The 19,893-nt window shown below is 36.2% G+C and overlaps 2 protein-coding genes across 3 annotated transcripts; both read right to left on the bottom strand.

Annotated features, from left to right (window-relative positions):
* Window positions 1–4,256: 4,256 nt before the first annotated feature.
* On the bottom strand, window positions 4,257–6,973 carry LOC148855016 (uncharacterized). Its single transcript, XM_088985981.1, has one exon. The coding sequence runs from the start codon at window positions 6,282–6,284 to the stop codon at window positions 4,572–4,574; it is 1,713 nt and encodes a 570-aa protein (XP_088842107.1). The 5' UTR covers window positions 6,285–6,973; the 3' UTR covers window positions 4,257–4,571.
* Window positions 6,974–7,998: 1,025 nt separating this feature from the next.
* Window positions 7,999–13,412, bottom strand: LOC148855015 (beta-glucuronosyltransferase GlcAT14A-like). Of its 2 annotated transcripts, XM_088985983.1 has the most exons (5): window positions 12,380–13,412; window positions 9,244–9,319; window positions 9,037–9,155; window positions 8,854–8,948; window positions 7,999–8,691 (listed from the first exon to the last, which is right to left on the bottom strand). In XM_088985983.1, exons 1-5 carry the CDS (start codon window positions 12,879–12,881, stop codon window positions 8,434–8,436), a joined length of 1,050 nt encoding a protein of 349 aa, XP_088842109.1. In that variant the 5' UTR covers window positions 12,882–13,412; the 3' UTR covers window positions 7,999–8,433. The 2 variants fall into 2 exon arrangements, with proteins under 2 accessions (XP_088842109.1, XP_088842108.1); XM_088985982.1 differs by having other exon boundaries at window positions 7,999–8,948; window positions 12,380–13,407.
* Between the last annotated feature and the right edge of the window lie 6,481 nt (window positions 13,413–19,893).

Here is a 19,893-nt window from a genome sequence, read left to right as displayed (position 1 = left end):
GTTTATTTTTAAGTGCTTATTCAATTAGTGCTTATTTCCTTCCTGGCCTGTCTTGGCCCCCATGTTATTTTGAAAATACTTAGATTACCCTTGTTTGAAATAAATGCTTTTCACCAAATACTTATGATGCTTATTAGAAATAAACATTTATTCAAACACTTACTTTTTCAAGTGTAAAATGCTGAAACCTCCCCTGAAGTTTGATTCTTGTTGAAACCTCCCCTTATGTTTGGTAATTGCAATCACCTCCCCTGGTATTAAGATGACTAAAATACCCATGAAGTTACTTTTTACCAAAATTTTCTGTTCATATCAATCAATGCTTCAAGTGCTCAAATTTGCCTTTCATATCAATCCCTCAAAGTTAAAACTACAACTTTAAACTCTATTTATTTTGTTGTCCGTAAAGTTTGTTTTGTTTTTTATACAGAAATTAGTATCAATAGTAATTGTATGGGTATTTTGGACCTTTTGTGCCTCTTATCTGAGGATTTTAACAAAGAGGGTTTACTTGCCACTGTGTCAAAAAGTTCAGGGGATTACAATATCAAACTTCAGAAGAGGTTTTAGTAATATTCAAAAACTTCAGGTGAAGTTTCAGCAATTTATCATTTTTTCAAATGATCACTCCCATTTTCCCATTCCTGGTGAAAGTGAAATGGCATTCTTCCTCTCTTGGGAATGAAATTCAATTCCAGTTAATTCCAATTCCTATTCAGATTCTTGTCTAAACCAATCATACTATGGGAAATAGACCATTCCAGTTCCAATTCCAACTGTGAACCGAACGGGCTCTTAGTTTTGAACTGTAGCTGTTTAAACTGCTCTCAAGTAACCCTATTTGCAGACATATCCCATTTGAACAAATTGGTAAAACTGTTTTGTATTCCTTCAATACAGAAGAAGCTTAAAAAATTGGTGGTATTAAAGGAATAAATGACAATGAAAAATTATAGTAAAAAGTATAATTATGTTATTTCAGGACAAGATCCTAAAGAAATAAACAACTGATTTTCAATTTCTTGATTTTCTCCCACAATCTTTTCCCAAGGCAATTCATCAATTATTCTTAACAGAAAGGAATCCCCTATTACTTGCAAAATAACCACTATGCAATTTCTCTACCATGTAATCAACCTATACCAACTACCTACGTCAGTCAAACCATTTTAATTTGGAGAGGAAAATAAACAACATAAATGCTATCAAATTTGGTCCACCCAAGTTATGAGTGAAAAACTGCAAATCCAAATACCAACTGGATGAATTCATAGATGAGGTAACTGTCGTCTGGATCAACTAACTCAAGGAAGAAGCAGCGCCATAATAGAATAGAGCAGACTTTTTAAATACAACTGTTTGTTTTTTTTTTTTTTTCAATTTCCTATTATAATTGATATTTAGAGAAACAAATTGATGGGATACATATAGAGTAAAATGATTTGCACTCTCTTCGTGTATAGAGTGAGGGTTTTTGACATTTTGAGTGTTTATAGGTCTGCAGTGGGATTCGGCCTGTCCGTACTTTTTCCTATATTCTATCCATTAATTTTGTACTTCTATTGGTCAGAAGTTTGGAGTCAGAATTAATTCCTGCCATTTACAGCCTAGCTTAAATTTTACAATGCACAATTTGGTACTTCTATAATTAATCTTTTTTTGAAAAGGTCCATTTGGGTTATGCCCATGCCACATCGTCAAAAGCATAGCCCGTTATGAACTTCTCACTGCCGCATTCTGTCAACTTGGTTGTTCTTTTATTGACAATGATATTACTTTTTTATTCCTTAATTTATTGCTGAATTTAGGAATGGGAATATATGATGCAATGAAGCTGTGCAAAGCAGATGTCTCTACTGTTTTCCTTGGTCTTGCAGCATCTATGGGTGCATCTCTTCTTGCTTCTTGTACTAAGGGGAAGAGGTTTTGCATGCCAAACGCAAGAGTGATGACCCATCAACCATTTGGAACCTCTGGAAGAAAAGCGAGTAATTAGTTTCTGCTTGTTGTTTCACTGGCATTTGTTGTCAAATATTCAGAACGATACAAACTTGACACAGATACTGAATAGAAAAGAGAATTTCTATAGATAGCAGCTGCTGTAAAGAAATAAATCCTAGGGGATGGTTTCTCAAAAGGTACTTCAAATATTTTCTCCAAACTACTTAGAAAAGAGATTCTCTGTAACTGAACCGTTTTGAAGGATACACATCTTGATGTACTACTTCTTAATAAATCCTGCAATGGACCATTTTACTCCATTGTGAAGTACTAATTGGAAGAAATATATGATGGATCTACACCTACTAGGGACATTAGCAACTCAACTCAACAATATCCAAACTATATAGGATCAGTTACAGAAATCCTGTTTTGCAACTCAACTTTATCAAGGCCCGCATCCTCTGTTAAATATTAATCTTAAGATCTTTTCTCACTTTCCTTTTTCAATTCATGCCCTTTTTGCATTCCCTTAGCTTTCATGTCTTTCTGTTTTTCCTCACCCAGCTACCCAATGAAGCTGCTCCTGGATTTCCATTGGATAAATTTATTTACAATTCTATGATTTCTAGTCTTGCCAGCCATTGCTTCTTGGTTTCCAAATGACAAAACATAATTTTTCTTAGAAAAGTAATATTACTGTAAAAACATGTTGAGATGTATGATTAGTATTAGCACCATAGCTAATAGTTTTGCAGTATTAAACCAACGGAGAGGAAGAGAAGTAAAAGGCGAAGATATAGGACATTGCTGGCTTCTCAAAGAAATTGAAAAATAAATTTATTGACAAGAGATTAACATCATACACTGATGATAATGTTTAAGGGATTAACACATCAAAACTACACCTTGTAATTAGTGACAACATTTAGAATACTACTGAGGAGAATAGCTGATATCAGTGACAGCATGCACAAGTTGATTGAGATGCACTGTGCTATGCCTATGCTTATGCTTATATGAACGGCCTTCATGAAATTTTTTACTGAAAAATGACCTTGAGGTTTGGAAATTATAGACTTGATTGTGCTTGAGGCGCTTCATCTTTTTCAGTGTGATAATCAATTTCCTTAGGGTTGGTTTTATTGTAGATATTGGACTGGAAGATATGTGAAATGCTACTTGGAAAGACCATTTCCATCCCTAAACACTAATGTATCATCTGCATAATGTCAACCCGTGTCTTTGGTCTTCCCCTAGCTCCTCTAGACCCTTCAGCTTGTAATAGGTCATTTCTCTCATTTTAACACCTATTTGAGCTATTCCTATGTAAGAATAAATTCATTTCTGATTCTATTTTTTCTAGTTATCCCACTCATCTATCTCCACATTTGCATTTCTGCCACACCCTTTTTCTGGATTTATCGACTTTCCAAAGTACAGCTCTATACAACATTTTTTGGCATCAGCTATTTTATAATTTTTTTCTTTCAGCCTAAATAGTTTCTCCTATCAATCCCACCATTGTTATGGATCATTGAACCAAGCTTAACTGCTACTACTTGTTACTTTTATCCTGCTTTACTTGTTCTATCCATTCTTGATATAGTGGTTTCGTTTGAACTTCTCATTGTATTAGTTAAAATTTTCACATGCTTGCAGATTGAAATGGACACAGACCGTGACAGCTTCATGAACCCTTGTGAGGCAATGGAGTATGCTTTTTTTTTTTTTTTTCTTGATAAGTAACAATGGAGTATGGGTTAGTGGATGAAGTTATTGATGATAGCAAGCTAAGGTTGATTGCACCAACTGCAGATTCATTGCCTCCACCGAAAACTAGGGTGTGGGATCTGTGGAAATTTGAGGGGAGAAAAGCCAAAAAGAGTTACCATCAAAATACAAGATCACAGAATGGGTTTGGCTGGGGCCAAGGAAATGATGAGGAAAAGAGCACTGAACAAGGGATCACCTGCTCCTGTATGAGGGGTGGAAAATCTCCACCCAAATTCACCCTGTATTAGTTATGATCCCAGGAAGCGAAAGTCTTCAAGAGCTGGTCCTCTGAACATGGATGGTTTAGATTATAGGAGAGAGACCATGGAGGTCAAAACTATAAGGTCTTTATTCTGTCTGTAACATTACCAAGGTTGTCTCACCAATCAGTTTTAATCATGCTTCCTCACCGAAAAATCCACTTGCAAAGGTTATTGAAACTTTTTGATGGAAAATAATCAGTTGTTTTTTTTTTTCAATTTAAATTACATGAATGAGATATTTTCTTACACTTTTAACAATGCCATTGCCAAGACAGATTAACCTAAAGAAATATACAGATACTTGAGGAGTTTATAATCACTCTGAGAAATCAACATGAACCCAACTAATTCAACTTTAGACATTACAGAATTCCAGTCTCTCCAGTTACCAAAACAAAAGTCCAGTCAATCCCATTAATTTGAATGGAAGGAATTGGTCAATCATCCATGGAAACTCCATTTAGGAAACGAAAAAATTGGTCAAATAAAATTTCATAGGCCTGATTGATCAAATAGTGGCTTCTAGCTCCCACAGACATTTCAAAGTGCAAACTGGTAGGCATCGAGTGAGATTGACATCTGCACCATACTTCAACCGTCATTTCCAAGCCTTTCTCCTTTTCTATCAACCAATGGAGCCTTCCTTAATTTATCAAGCTTCTGACCCAAAATAAGAGCAATATCGCTCTTCCCCTCCTCAATAAGAGACTGTTTCAGATTACTATACATCTGAGCTGGAGGCCTTATACCCAAATCCAGCATCTCTTGGAAATATTTGCAGGCATCGTCTAATCTATTCTCATAGCACATACCGTTGATCAAAGCTGAGAACATGTGCATACTGGGAAGGACTCCTTCGGACTTCATCTGGTCCCAGACCTTCAGAGCCATGTCGACTCTTTCCTCCTTACAGAACATTGCTACTATTATTGTGTAAGTGCTCAGGCTTGGTTCACAACCAACCTCGCTGCCCATTCTCTGGAAAACCGTGTACGCTTCTTTTGTTCTTCGGGCCTTTATCAAGTGATGAAGAATAATATCAAACGTCCGAGAACTCGGTCCTACCCCACTTCTCTTCATCTCATCAACGATTCGAAATGCATCATTCATTCGCATTGACCAACAGTAGGCCCCAACAACTGCATTGTAAGTAGGTATTTCAGGTATGAAACCACTGGCTTTTGATAGTTGAAAGAACTCAAGAGCTTCATCCAATCTCTTGTCAGAACCCAATCCATTAATCAGTGTGCAATAGATATGCGGAGTGGGCTTGCAATTCTTTGCCTCCATCTCACGGTACAGATCAATTGCCTCATCATATTTCCTCATCTTGCAGTAGGCATTGATGATGATACCATAGGTAACTACATCAGGCTCGAACCCTTCGTCCCTCATCTCCCGACGGATTTCCTCCACCCTCAATAGACTTTCTGCTTCGCCCCAACCTTCTAAAAGAATCGTGTATGTCTTCAGGTCAGGCACAAATCTTCTATGCTTCATTTCATCGAAAACCTGCTGTGCTTTCGCAACGTGTCTAGACTTGCTGAGAGTATCAATCAATCGGTTAAAATCCGATAACTCTGGTTTCATCCCGAATTTCTCCATCGTCTCGAATGTCTCGATCGCCTCATTGATCTTCCTAGCCCTCGCATATCTCCGAATGATCAATGCAAACGTCTCCCTCGTTAGTAGACTCTTACCCTTCATGTCACGGACTACATTCCAAATCAATCTGAACTGTTTGATCTTTCCCAGAGCTTCTATGAGAGCATTATAGCTCTCAGCAGTATGCTTGAACCCTTCTTGCTTCTCGGCCCACCGGAAGAATGAGAGAGCGAGAACCCCCGCATTGCTTAGCTTCTTTAGGACTTCCTCGACGAGAGATGGCGAGATAATGACACCGGAGCGATCTAGATGGGACTCAATGGCGGATGAAGTGCGGTGGCTCGAGATTATCTTGCAGATTTTATCAGTGTCTTCAGAGATTCGACCGTCTATAATATTTAGGTTTTCGTTGTTGGTCTCAGACAAAACTTGAGTACTATCAGAACCACTTGACCATATATTTGTCAAAAGAGATGAGCTGCAATGAAGGTTCTCATCAGAGGAGATAGGTGTCTGTGTGAAACTTGGATATTTTCCGGGTTTTACTGAACTGCTGAGAGATCTGAGAGAACCCATTTCATTGGTAGTGATGGCAAACGAGAAGGGGAAGTTAAGGGTGGATTCTGTGGTTTTGTCGACGAGAGTTTTACGACTTTCTCCGATATGTGCAAGTCGCCTGAGGAATCGGGAGAAACCCATTGAGAGAAATCAAGCAGAGTGGAAGATGCGTACCTTGGACTCGTTAGTTTTTGAACGCTTATATCATAAATTCATAATGGTGGGAAGAAGCATGAAGGCAGAGCGATTTGAAGCATAACCATTTGACAAAAATAAAAAAAAAATAATAAAAAGGGGAAGAGGATATATAATTCATAAACATATACATGAAAACATAAAATTAAGATTTCTATGGCTTTGTTTGATACATTGGAGGGAACGGGATTCCCCTTCACCAAAAACTCCTCACATCTCATGAATTTAACATACCGAGACACTAGAAAAGAGTGAATTGTAGCTTCTGCAATTAGGAATTATAGAGCTGATTCTCCACGGTGGTTGTGTTTGTGCCCACCAACAGAAGTTGAACAATGGTTGAAGCATCGTCTTTGATTATAACTTGGTGAAGATTCAATTCAACAACAAACTCTAGTCCATGTCAAAAAGCCAGTGCTTCTACTTCTACTTCAAGTGACAACTGACAAGCATGCATCTAAAACAAATATTATATTTCATGAACAAAATTAATTGAAAATTACTTAATGATACTTGAGATCTCGTTATGCCACTTTAGAGAAAACACAACGTTCAAACCAACCCTACTAACAAACCAAGTATAAATCTTGAAGGGAATATACATGAGAATACATTTAAATCGAATTGGACTAGACAGAGGCGAATCCATATTTGATCTAATTACAAATAAATCGAATTCAAATCATTCTAAATGCATAGAATTCGGAACATTTGAATTTCATTTGCGCATTGCAGCCCCATCATCACATGACCAAATTACCCTTCACGTATAAACTTATCACTGGGAGGAGTTTAAAACACCTTGTTGATGGACACGTAACCATATCCACATGGCTAACTGATTTGTCTTTCAACCAAACGGCATCCTATTGCCATATGGTTGGTTGGATCATAGAAAAAGCTTGTAACCTTCTAACATCCTTCGGTGCAGTTAATGACAAAGATCTCAGGAACGAGAGGGAGATGCAGTTAAGGCCAAGAATTGCAGTTGATTTGGTGGATTCCAATCAGCACCCTATCATCAGAATGAGCTTTGGTGCGGTAACTAGAATTTCAAGGGTCGTAACTGAAAGAATCATAGGAATTAGGAGCAAAGAAGTGATCAATTTGATAATCATAATTGCAGAATGTCGAGGATTCTGAGAAGTTACTAATCCTTACTAACGACCTGGGATTTACAATTTGCAAATGTCATCGTGAAGGAGACAAAAGTCACTGAGCAATGCATCACTAATTCACTAGAAAACCCAAAATTCAGTAAGAATCAGAATCCTTCTTAAGAGCATACAGGAGTTAGAACACTGATTTCAAGCATTTCAACAGAAAACATGGTTCCTAATCTTGGACTCATCAACTACCCCCAAGATTCATGTAGCCGACTTCACAAGTTGGAAGAAAGCTTAGACGATGATGAGGAGCCTCAATTCAAAGTTGGTACTAGAAAGCCATTTGCAACAAGTCCTGATTTCTATCCCACCAAAGTTGAGAAAAACATGGATAAGATATATACTACCAACACTGAGCTCGTTCCCTCCGTTTGGGAATACCGTGTAACATTCATGTCCATCACACTCAACTGACCATACATGAACTTGATTTGCTATCTCTAGTTCATCTCTGATGCCTGAACTTACTCCAACGAATTTTTAAGATCCATATGTAAGAAATAAAACTCTCTCACATGTTTCATTGCTTCACTGAATTTCCATGACTACATCTCAAGTTTAGTCTCAGTTTGGGCATAACAACCAAATGAAAAACAGGGCAGTGAAAACAAAGAATGCTCTATAAACACAAGAATGTGTAACAGGGAGATTCCCTTTATTGATTCAAAGACTTTGGTGGCTCTACAGCATTCACAGGAGAATTTAAAAGCCCCCACAGCCTCAAAATCTCAAAAAGAATCACTCATTTAGCTTCATCTCCACCCCTGGTGGCAGCCACACGTAACCTGTAGTATGGAGATACCACTCCAAAAATTGCAAGTCAGACTTGAAGCAAAACATCGATTGCTTCTGGTCATTGAAAACTAGTCAATACTTCGGGAGCAATTGGATGTGGTGCTGACAGTGTAAAAAATTTGATTCACATGAAATTACTTGCACTGATTCAAATGTGAATTCCATTCATTCAGATGATTCGTCATAGCTTCTGCAAACTTAACTGCTTGAGGTCCAGGCCTCACAACATTGACATCACCCAATTTGGAGCATGGATCCGTCCACCAGCTCCCCTTTCCAGAGCACCATGCACCTGGGGCAGGATGCTTAGGCCCACGCATAAGGATCTTTTCATCAACAATATCCAGCACTGGATCATCTTGGTGGAACTGTCTTGCAAAAGCAGCTCCACTCTGCACCATCAAGTCGTAATCAGTAGTATTGAGGAAGTGAGGTTCCATCTTGGGAGGGTTGTCCCAAATCATATATCTCAGGTCAGTATTCACAGTGGTGTTCTGGAATTCTGGTGAATTGCAGATGACAGAATGAAAATAGCCTTCTTGGGATAAAATTACATTTGTAAAATACATGAGAAGTGTCCGCGGAAGGTTATCCCAACCAAGAACACAGAATTCTAGGAAGGGGCGACTCAGCATAACCCATGGGGAACCTGTTGAATGAGAAGGCAGCAGTGTCATCATGAGAAAGGTGGACTCCCAAAGTGTTGAAAGCAAATATTAATTTATAAAGTAGCATACCTGTAAAAAATTTGAAAGCCTCAGGTGTTGGCCGCTTCCCTGAAGCATGGAATATTTGATTTCCCCTCCGTGCCAAGTAAAGTCCTGGGTCCACCACAATTGGCTGGACTCTCTGGTACCTGATAAAACAGGAACTATAAATACTATAACTATCAAAGTAAATAGCCAAAATAATTACCATAAAATTAGAGAGAAGAATACACATACTCTTTCCACCCAAGATCACTGGTATGATCAATAAAATTGAGGTCTCTCCTCACGGTTGAGAATACATACAACAAATCTGAAAGAGGAAAAATGAAGGCCCAAGTGGGTAAGAATACTCCAAGAAACATGACTGTAAACACATGGAAAGTGAAGAGAAGTAATGGAGAAAGAAGTTATCAAGACGGTATTAGATAGCCATGTCATAACATTTTTTTGAAAATTATAGCCATGTCATAACATTGAATATAAAGAAGAGCTCAGAGGATACAGGACATATAATAAGGGAGGCCAATCAAAGTAAAAGAAAAAAGGAAATGAAAATGGAAGGATGTGAATGAACAGTAAACAGGGGTAACACCAGTAAAAAATGATAGAAAACAAATGACATACAGATTGAGGTTATTCTTTAAAGAACAAGGACAGAGCAACAATGGAAGACAAATCATGACACCGTCAGATGAGAAGTTAAAACTTGTAGTCTGAACAATTAAGGCAGTAGGTTGGAGTACAATATTACACGTACAATTTGGCACTTTGTAACACAACCAGTAAATATTCTTTCCTTAAATCAATCTTGATTGCCAGAACATCCACAGAAATATCCATGACTTACTATTTACTATTTGGAAAACTGTTCCATATAGATGAAAATATCTTAAATCCCCCCACCCCCACAAAAGATACAGTGTTTGAACATGTTATGCATGTGGTAACAAATTGAATAACAACACTTCATTACATTGAGAACATCAAGTTCTAATATCATATTACATGACTTGGCATGGACATAAGGAGATTATCATATGCAATCATTTTTTTTGGTGAAGTAACAAATTATTAATATAAAGTATAAATAAGTATGCATTAAAAATAGCACTCCCTAGCTGACAAGGAAACTGATATGTAGATTAGTGTAACATGGACATAAGGAGTTTTTATGCCATGTCCAGAAAACATGAACAAGGGATGGTGTTTGAATATATCTGATACAATGAGATGGCATGGTGTCCAAAAGCAATTATAATGGAATGTCCTTGTTAAAATACCTCCTTCTAAGTTGGCTCTTGATAGATGGGGTTAAGCCTGATTAAGCTGAGTTAGGTTGGGTTGGGCCAAGAAAAATTTAATTGAACCATTCAAATTACACTAGTACCAGATTTCTAGCCATGAAAAAAAAAATCAACAACTCCAGATTCATGGGAAGAATACGTGAGGAAGAAGACAAAGCAACTAGGACAGAGGACACAGAGTCCTATTAGCAATGTTTTCAAAGTTTATAATTACAATATACTTGAATCAATTTGAGATGACCTTCTAGTGAAGGTAATGAATTTAGTGTCAGTTCTCTAATATATTTATACAACATTCTTTTAAGTTCGTTACTTCTAACAACAGAGTTTAAAAGCAGAAATTGCAGGCACTAATATGGGTAAGGCAAATTTGCAGGCATGAAAGCTAGTGGCACGAGGAAGGAAACATTGGGCATGACTAGAAGCAAAAGTTACGTTTATAAGTTCATAACTGGGAGCTTCATCACCAGAGTTAACCTGACAAAAAAAGCTGTTGAGACAACCCACTCACCCAATCTCCATCTAGAGAGACTTCAAAGCCAATTCACAAAGACCAATAAAGTTTCTTTAAGATAAATGGTAACCATGAAGTGGAATAGCCGTAACTATTCCACCTAATACAGAAGGTCATCAGGACACTACTAGGAAAAAAATAGGGAACACCAACATAGGATTCTTGGAAAAGGATGAAATGGGACAAATAACCCAAGACACAAATTCACATTTCTTTACGTCTTAAGCAGATACAGATTCAGATAGAATCTTGCTTTTCTTTTATGAATTATGACTATTAACAACTTCAACCTTTTATTAGACGGGCATTTTCATTTAATCTCCAAATACTCTATGGTTAAATGTTCTTTACATTGTAAAACTCACCTTTTAAGTCATCCATGTCTCTCCATTTTAGCCGACTCCATATAGTTGGGATAAGGCTTGGATGATGGCAATGATGGCTCTCCTTTTTCTTTGCCATTGGTTTTTTAGATAATTGACTTTGACATTGTTTCTTTTTCTTTTTCCTCTTTTTCTTTTCTTTTTTTTTTTTCTTTTGTGTATGTTTTTTGTTTTTTTAGGGGTGGGGTGGGGGTGGGGGGGTTAATGTTCATTTTACTTCTTTAGCATTAACATAAAGAGTTAATATAATTACAGGATCATCGACAATAATATTTTTTTTATAGGACGAAACTCATAAATAAGAAGAATAAAAGGCTTCATAATCGGATCAATTAAAGAAACTGGCTAGATGACCTGTTTTTGCCATCTGAAGAACAATGTATGCAGCCAATAATAGAGGAGATCCTCTGAATTGGCCATGAGTGCACTACAGTAGCATGCGTCTACTCTATACCTCCACCTAGTAATGATGTTCTCCCTTAAATAACAATAGCCATCCTAACCTTCGATTTTTTTATTAAAAAAGCCAATAAACAGAAAGCATGTGATAGGTTACTTGTAGCAGACTCCACATATTTGGGAAAAAGGCTAGTTGAGTTGATAGGCTACTTCTTGCTGAGTTTACCCCATGAAGATAGGGTGGAAGGGGAATCCTTTAGGGCTCCAATACAAGCCTAATATTTGGGTATTAGACTTCTCTAGATGACCCAACAAAAGTTGATATATCTTCTCCTAAATACCATAAAATAAATATCCGATGCTAGAGATGCAACTTGGCTGGCCCGTGAGCTAACCCAATCCCAACTCATCCAACTGAAGAATCGAGAACGAAAGAAGGCATAATACCCCAAAACATAGAAGTTTGTCAGTGAAGCAGAAACTTGACATCCAGAACTAAAATCAAAGTACAAATAAGGGAACCCCAATTCCATATTTATCTTCGCATTATTGCAGAAAATGGCATTCGGAATCATGTCCCAAACTGTCCTTAAGTTACATAATTTCTGCTAAATCAGAAATCATATAATCAAAATCAAAATTGAAAGGAAAAAGGACGTGTATATATATATATATATATATATATATATATATATATATATATATATTCAATTAATGAACCAACATAAAGAAATCAATCAATTTAGAAATAAGGGAAAACTGGCGCATACCGTCCTGAGCAAGCAGCGGATAATCCACAGAACTCAGAGTGATAAACCAGTCCCAACCACTATCAACCTTCAAAAGAATTGCAGCAGCATGAAGCGCGGCAGCTATATTTGACGACCCCATATAAGTAAGAGAATCCGGTTTCCCTACAACATCAACATTCCCGAAAGTTCGAATCACTGGCACAGCCCGGACGGCAACCGCCAGCTGCTGCCGCTCCTCGTTTGAAGCGTCCGTCCCGAGATGAAGAAGGTACCGGTTACGCGGGTGGTAGACTGCAAGCAACAACCGAAGGATCCTGTCCTTGTGCCCTCTCCCTCCAGAGATGTAATACGCAAATGCAGGCGGGTAAGTAGCGCCGTATCGAACTGAAGAAGGGAAAGGCCTATGGAAGCTGAAAGCGGAGTACGCATTAAAACCGGAAATTGCAGAGAGTAAGAAAAGCAAGGAAATAAAGGCCGCAGAGAAGAGAGTGAAGAGCCATTTCTTCTCAGCTGCTGCCATGGAGGCTCGATCTGCTGCAAGGGCATGGAATTAGGGCCAGCGTTAGTTGTAGGAATTGCATTGGCAGATAGTAGGAATCAGCTAATTCCTAGATCTGTTGATCCCTCTCACTCTCAGACTTTGCAGTGTAGCCATGCACAGAGTTTCATTTGCTGCTGAATCCAAAAAATAACGAAAACGAAGAAGCAAAATAGCAGTACAGGTATCTTTTCTCTTCCCAATTCAGTGATGGGCCTGATGGCGGAAAGAGGACTAGGGTTAGGGTATGGAGTGTAGAGTTATTGCTTGAGATGAGATTTGTTAAGTGAAATCGGTATAGGACTCTCTCTCTCTCTCTCTGTCTCTGTCTCTCTGTCTTTGCTTTTGTTGGATGAGAACGGAGAGAAACAGAATTTTGTTGATTTGTATGCAATTATACGATATATACGTTTTTTAATAATATAAAATAATGTAGAGGATAAAAACTACAAATAATCGCAGCGGAAGGAATCGATGACGGGTGGCAAACATCCATCGCGACCTGGTTTAAAGATGTCGGCGGCGGTGCCGGTGGTGTTTCTTTTAATAATTAATTGATTTTTCGGTTTTCTATGACGTGTCGATGTTGTGAACCGGGAGTTGGGGAGATCGGCTAAACAGTGAACACCTTGTTTTCTGTTGCGCTTCATATACTAGAGGGCTTTAATAAAATACATTTTTTAAGGAAAAAATAATCAGACATATCCATAAAAATCGAAAAATCGAACCGAACTAAGAAAATTGAACCCAAAAATGTAGTTAATCGAACTGAGTGCTTCGGTTTCAGTTTTCGGTTAATCTAAAAAACCGATAGTTAATCGAATGGATGAGCATACATATTTTTAATGTATCACATATTTATATATATTATAAATTAATATATAAGAAGAAGTACATCAGCTCAGATGAGAATTTACTAGGCCCAAAGTACAAGGGGGACGTAGGGGAGAGGGCTAGTTGTGGGGGAGGGGAGGGGAGGGGGGGGTTGGAATTCAGAATTATGCATCTTGTGTTTTTGCACTTTTTCCTACTATATATTCATTATATATATATATATATATATATATATATATAATATTTAAAATAATCTATTTATAAGTATATTGTATATTTTTATAATATTTTAATATATTATATATAATTTATTATTTATAATATAATATTATACACATTATAAATATAAATAAGTATAAATATAATACATATTATATTTAAATATAATACATCATTTATTATTTATAATATAATATTTATAATATTTTTATATAATATATTATAAATATAAAAAACCGAAAAGTCGAAGATTGAATCAATCAAAAACTGAAATCGATGGATTGGTTAACCGGTTCAATTTTAGTTTGGAGAAATGGAAAAACAAGTGATACCAATTTGATTTGCAAAAATTGGCCATTATTCGATTAACTGAACCGTGAACACCCTTGAAAATAAGTAACTAACGGTGGCTCAATAGATAAATAAATCAATGAGATATTATGAGTAAACAATAATTTGGGTTTTTACTCTTCAATAGGGTTGTCCATAAAAAATCAAAAAACCGAACCAAACCAAGAAGACCAAACCAAAAAATGTGGTTAACCAAACTGATCGATTTGGTCTCGGTTCAGTATTTTTGAAAAATCGAAGAATCGATTGGATTTTTGGTTAACCTACAAAAAAACTGGTGGTTAACTGAATCGACTGGTATATATATATATATTTTAATATATGTCACATATTTTCTATATATTATATATAAATATATACATATATTATATTTATAATAATCTATTTATAAATATATTATATATCATTTATTATTTATAATATAATATTATACATATATTTATATAATACATATTACAAATATAAAAAACTGAAGAATCGAACTGGTCAAAACTAAAACAGACATATCAGTTAACTGGTGGTACCGATTTGGTTTACAAAAAAACTGCCCATGGTTCGGTTAATCGAACCATGGACACCCCTACTCTTCAGTCCACCCCAACAAATCTTAACTCCACCGTACAGTTGGAGAAGGTGCTAGCTTGGAATTGATGCTAACGCATGGGCGAATATTGTTATAGATGGAGATGTTTGAAAATTTTGAATTGTTGTAAGTCTACAATGGAGTTTAGAATTATGAGGTGGAGTGCAGTGTAGTTATCCCATAATTTTTATTTGGAGCATCAAATTTATTCATTTTATAATTTATTAGCCGGGTCTATGCGATACACAGGATGGGGCACCCCTCTTGTCCTTGCCCCTGTAAGTCAAGATCCAAGTGGTCACCTGACTAGTTCTGTTTTACCTGACCAGTTCTGTTTATTCAAACCAGACGGCCAGACCAGAAAAAATAGGAACAGGTCACCTAACTAGTTCGGTTTTACCCCAAAACTGCTTTTTGGCTAAAAATAGTTGATTTGGTCAGTGAATCATTGATCCAAGTGGTCGAACCATCAACTTGAACAACGGTTATTGGCCTTTTTTTTTATTTTTTTTCTATCAAAATGGGCCATTCATTCAGATCAGACAACCGAACCGGACCCTAAAACGGTTCCCTATTTGGTCCAGTTTGAAAAACCTTAGACTACTCCATCCCTACCCCGACCCAATGGGGCTCCGGATCTGATACCCACTTCAGCCTCTCCACATCTCTCTCCACGAACCACAAAGAGAACACTTCTACTATCACATGGGTCCAAAGTTCCCACGTGCGAGCATAAGAGAATAGACATTAAATCCATTCCATTAAATGATTCAACAATATTAAATAAAAATGAAAATCCCACTAAGCAATTGAATGTACATTTCTGAACTCTGTCTCTTCTCCCATTAAACTGAATGGTGGACTTCTTGTAACAAAACTTGTAGCAGAACTGTAGCATCCTCTCCGGTTCGCCATTCTCTTGAATCAAAATAATCTTTTCCATTGAACAGAACGGTGGACTTCTCTTGTAATAAAATAGTAGCTTCCTCTCTTCAGTTCGTTGATCTCTTGAATCAAAGAATACCTGCATTTTAAACAAGGCCATCGGAAAATAGTTTGAAAAACCAACTGGAGCTAGCTCATCGCTTATTCCATGTAGCATTCGATTAAGAGGAGGAGCTCACCACTGTAAGCCATGGGAGGAACAATGCGAAGGGAGAAGAGGATGGGTTAGGGAAAAGGGAGCCAAAAAATTCTAGGTTTATTTACATCGAACGGGAGGAACACGGTAGAACTAGAAAAAAGAGCTCACCACCGTGAGCTATGCGAGAAACAGAGCAGAGGGAGAAGACGATAGGCTAGGGTTTAGGGTATTGTTCGATTAAGAATGGGAAAATAAGAGAATAAAAAAAATTTGCTTAATAATGGGACTATCAAGGGCGACAGCTTAAAAGAACATGTAAGTGGGGTTTATGCTCGCACGTGGGAGCTTTAGGCCCATGTCATTGGACATGTGTCCTCTTTGTGGATTGTGGGGAGAGATGTGGGGAGGCCGAGGTGGGTAAAAGCCCCCCAATGGTGGGGTGGGTCGTCAAGTCACCTTGAGGCAACTACCTAAATAAATCTATTTATGGATAGTTTACAAATAGGATTATGGGAATTTAGGAGTATTTTAGGAATTGAATTATGGGATCTTAAGATTATAAAAATATAATAAAAACTTAGAGATATTTTTAAAAATCAAAAGTAAAATTAATGGATTTAACTTTCTAAAACATGTTTCTATACAAGGTTTGTATAGGTTTCCTTGCCTATACACGACTATAAAAGGGTCATTTACTAACAGTGATTTTTATTTTTATTTTTAATAATTAATAATTAATTATTGTTATTTTTGTATAATTTAATCACATAAATTATTATATAAAACATGTTTCTATACAAGGTTTGTATAGATTTTCTTACCTTTCCATTCCTTTCCCTTTCCCTATCTTTTTCCTTGAAACTAAACACAAGCTAAGTGATTTCTTACTACATTTTATTGTTAAACCAAAACAATCCATGAAATAAAGGTACATTAAATTAATAAAAAAGAGAGAAAAATCTTATAACCCATGGAAAGGAGTAATTAGTTTGAGTCTAATGTATTGGTGAACAAATTTGGGTTTAGACATTAGTTTGAGTCCAAGCTAGGGTTCATATTTAGCTTAACCCTTAACCCAACCTAACCAATCCATCTAATTTACACCTCTACTTTTTTAGAGAGAGCCAAAAGGGATTAAAGGGATTTAATGGAGATAGAGAGATTTAAGAATTTAAGAATTTTGTATGGTTTTATTAGAGAGTAAAAATGGATTTTATGAGAGACAATAAAGACACATGAGAGTTTTAATTTTGTCTTGTTATATTTTTAATAATTTCATTTAAAAAATAAATGTGCACATATGTGAGGAGGAGGTACACATGAGCTCTATGGTGATGAGAGGACCCCTCACCTCCCCTCTTTCCTTTATTAAGTTTTATTTTAGGTACCATACCTTTTTTGGTGTAAGAGCAAGTGGTTGTGGCAATGATAGTAGTAAATGGACTAAAATAAAAAGACAATCCTCCACGGTTTGGGTATTCTCAATCTTGGTGAATGCAAGCATCCTTCTATGCACTTTTCACTATTGATCTACAATCTTCATCGTCATCATCATTCGTGCCTTATTCCAATTATATGGGTTCGACTACATGAATTCTGTTTTGTTGATCATTCCTATTAAAACCATATCCATTATTAGTGCTTAAATCATTTCTTAGGGTCCATTTGGTTTACAATCAAAATCAGAATTGAAAACCTTCAGAATTAGAATTGGAATGATCTATTCCCATAATTTGTTTGGTTTAGACAGGAATCAGAATAGAAATTGAAATAAGCTAGAATGAGATTTCATTTCCAAGAGAGGGTGAGGGAATGGCCATTCTTTCAAATGGGAAAATGCCATTCTACCAAGAATGGGAATGAGATTTCAATTCTGCCCAACCAAACAATTGGAATTGAAATGACCCATTCCGATTCCAATTCCAAATACCTATTAATGGGTCCTTACTATTTTTACCCATATCCTTTTTAGTCTATCTTCCACTTGTAACAAATCATTTTTTCTAATTGGAGCTGTTAGTGGTGTTCTATGGATGTGATCAAACCATATTAGCATACTCTCTCTCTCTCTCTCTCTCTCTCACATACACACACACACATTTTATCACTTATTGGAATTAATCCTAGGTTTATATGGATGGCTTCATTCCTACTCCTATCCTTTCTAGTTTTTCCACTCATCCATCTTAGCATTCATATTTATGTCACTTATTTTCTAAACATGTTGTTTCTTGACTGTCTAACGCTTTACTCCATACAATATAACTAGTATTACAATTATTTTATGAATTTTCCTTTTAATCTGAATGTTATTCTCTTATTGCACACAAGATCAGATACACCCCTCCATTTTGCACAACCTGTTCTAAGTGGTATTCTAAATCACTGTTGATTCAAAATATCATTGTCAATTCTTACAATAAATAAATGTTCTATATGGGATCCATGTGGACCAATTAAATGTGCATTAATGAATAATTTTCCTTTGATAATAAAAATTAATGATTTATTTATTTATTTATTTATTGAGTCATGCTCATACCGACACTTATCAGTGGCACCCTAAAAGGTGAAGGAATATTGTCAAATGCAACTATGCATTGAGGAAAAAGCCCATAAATGTGGCAGTGGCACTATCAGAATTTCCCCTTCTATCATTTTCCTTGCTTCTTTTGAATGAAAAGTAAGGTTTTATTTGACAAAAATGCAGTATGATCCAAGTCTAATTAACGATCTAACATCAGCCTTATGTTCTATTAAGAGATGTTGCATTCACCTTGCTTGAAGCATCAGACTAAATTTTTGAATGTTATCAAAATTGGATTGGATGTAAAACAAAAAGAACAAATTATTGATTCCCCATCTTCCAAATTTGTCATTATTTGTAACAATGACGGGTGAGGGAATTTGAAACAATTCAAGGGGAGATGGAGTTTTATGAAATAAAATAAATAAATAAATAAAAATTTATGAGATAAAAAATAAACCATGAATTTTACAAACTAAAAAGCTTTTTGAGACATGGTTTTATTGATTTAACTAGCGGTTGGTAGTTCAACCTGTAGAAAACATAAAAAGTTGGACGGTTCATTAATTAACTAGCTTAGTGGTTCGATTATCTGGTCTAATCCAACTATAACATCACTACACAATGAAATGATAATTTTGTATTTTAGTAGGATGATCACCTCATGAAAATTATAAATTTAAAATTTAAAATAGGGTGAACCCCTTTATTTGTATTTGGATAAGTTTCAAGATTTATGCTTTTAAAGTCATAAAGTGCATAACCTTAGGGTTTAAAAGTATTTTCTAAATATTTTCAAAAGCAATTCTTACCAAACTTTCAAAATACATTTTGCCTGAGTTTTGTTTCTTCACAGTCCAAAGCCCAGAAGCCAAAGCTTATCCAAATAAAGGGTAAATCTACCCAAATCACTACTCTTAAGCAAAGTGTTTGAATTAAGGCAAATTGTAGAGTTTTGATCTATTTGGACTAAGACTATAAACCCAAGATTCAACATATAGCCAATTATAGCGGGTGGGTTCCCAATCTGATTGATGGTTTGAATCAGTGTTCTAATATTCAGACCGGAGTAAAAATCAGAATGCTCTTTTGAGTACTGGTTTTACAGGTTAACCAGATGGTTTGCCCGTCCAACCCACTAAAATCAACATTTAGCTGGAACCTGGAAAAGCCACTGATTCATGGTTTTCATGGTCCAACCGTCCGTTTCAGACCGAGTCTTAAAACACTGGTTTGAAATGGCTATACTCACAAGTGACTCCATTGTAACATAAATAAATAATAGTAAAATTTCTTCTATTCTCCATTCTCTAGAGGTAGTGCAAAAAGAAGTATATATAAGCTTTAATTTTCTTTTTCGGCCCTGTAGTTTATTTGGGTAAGTGTATTTATAGGC

The sequence above is a fragment of the Nelumbo lutea genome, chromosome 4 (genome assembly GCF_056320005.1).
Source record: "Nelumbo lutea isolate HS-2025 chromosome 4, American lotus-T2T, whole genome shotgun sequence".
NCBI classification, from domain to species: Eukaryota; Viridiplantae; Streptophyta; class Magnoliopsida; order Proteales; family Nelumbonaceae; genus Nelumbo; species Nelumbo lutea.
Note: the sequence above shows the minus strand (reverse complement) of the source record. Positions and strands in the feature narration are given on the sequence as shown.

Excerpts from the sequence above, each read along its gene's own strand:
- LOC148855016 (XM_088985981.1), bottom strand. The coding sequence starts at position 6,284 with ATGGGTTTCTCCCGATTCCTCAGGCGACTTGCACATATCGGAGAAAGT.
- LOC148855015 (XM_088985982.1), bottom strand. The coding sequence starts at position 12,881 with ATGGCAGCAGCTGAGAAGAAATGGCTCTTCACTCTCTTCTCTGCGGCC. Across the intron at positions 9,156-9,243 it reads AGTGATCTTGGGTGGAAAGA|GTACCAGAGAGTCCAGCCAA; the intron begins GTATGTGTATTC and ends CTGTTTTATCAG. Across the intron at positions 8,949-9,036 it reads GGCTTTCAAATTTTTTACAG|GTTCCCCATGGGTTATGCTG; the intron begins GTATGCTACTTT and ends CTCATTCAACAG.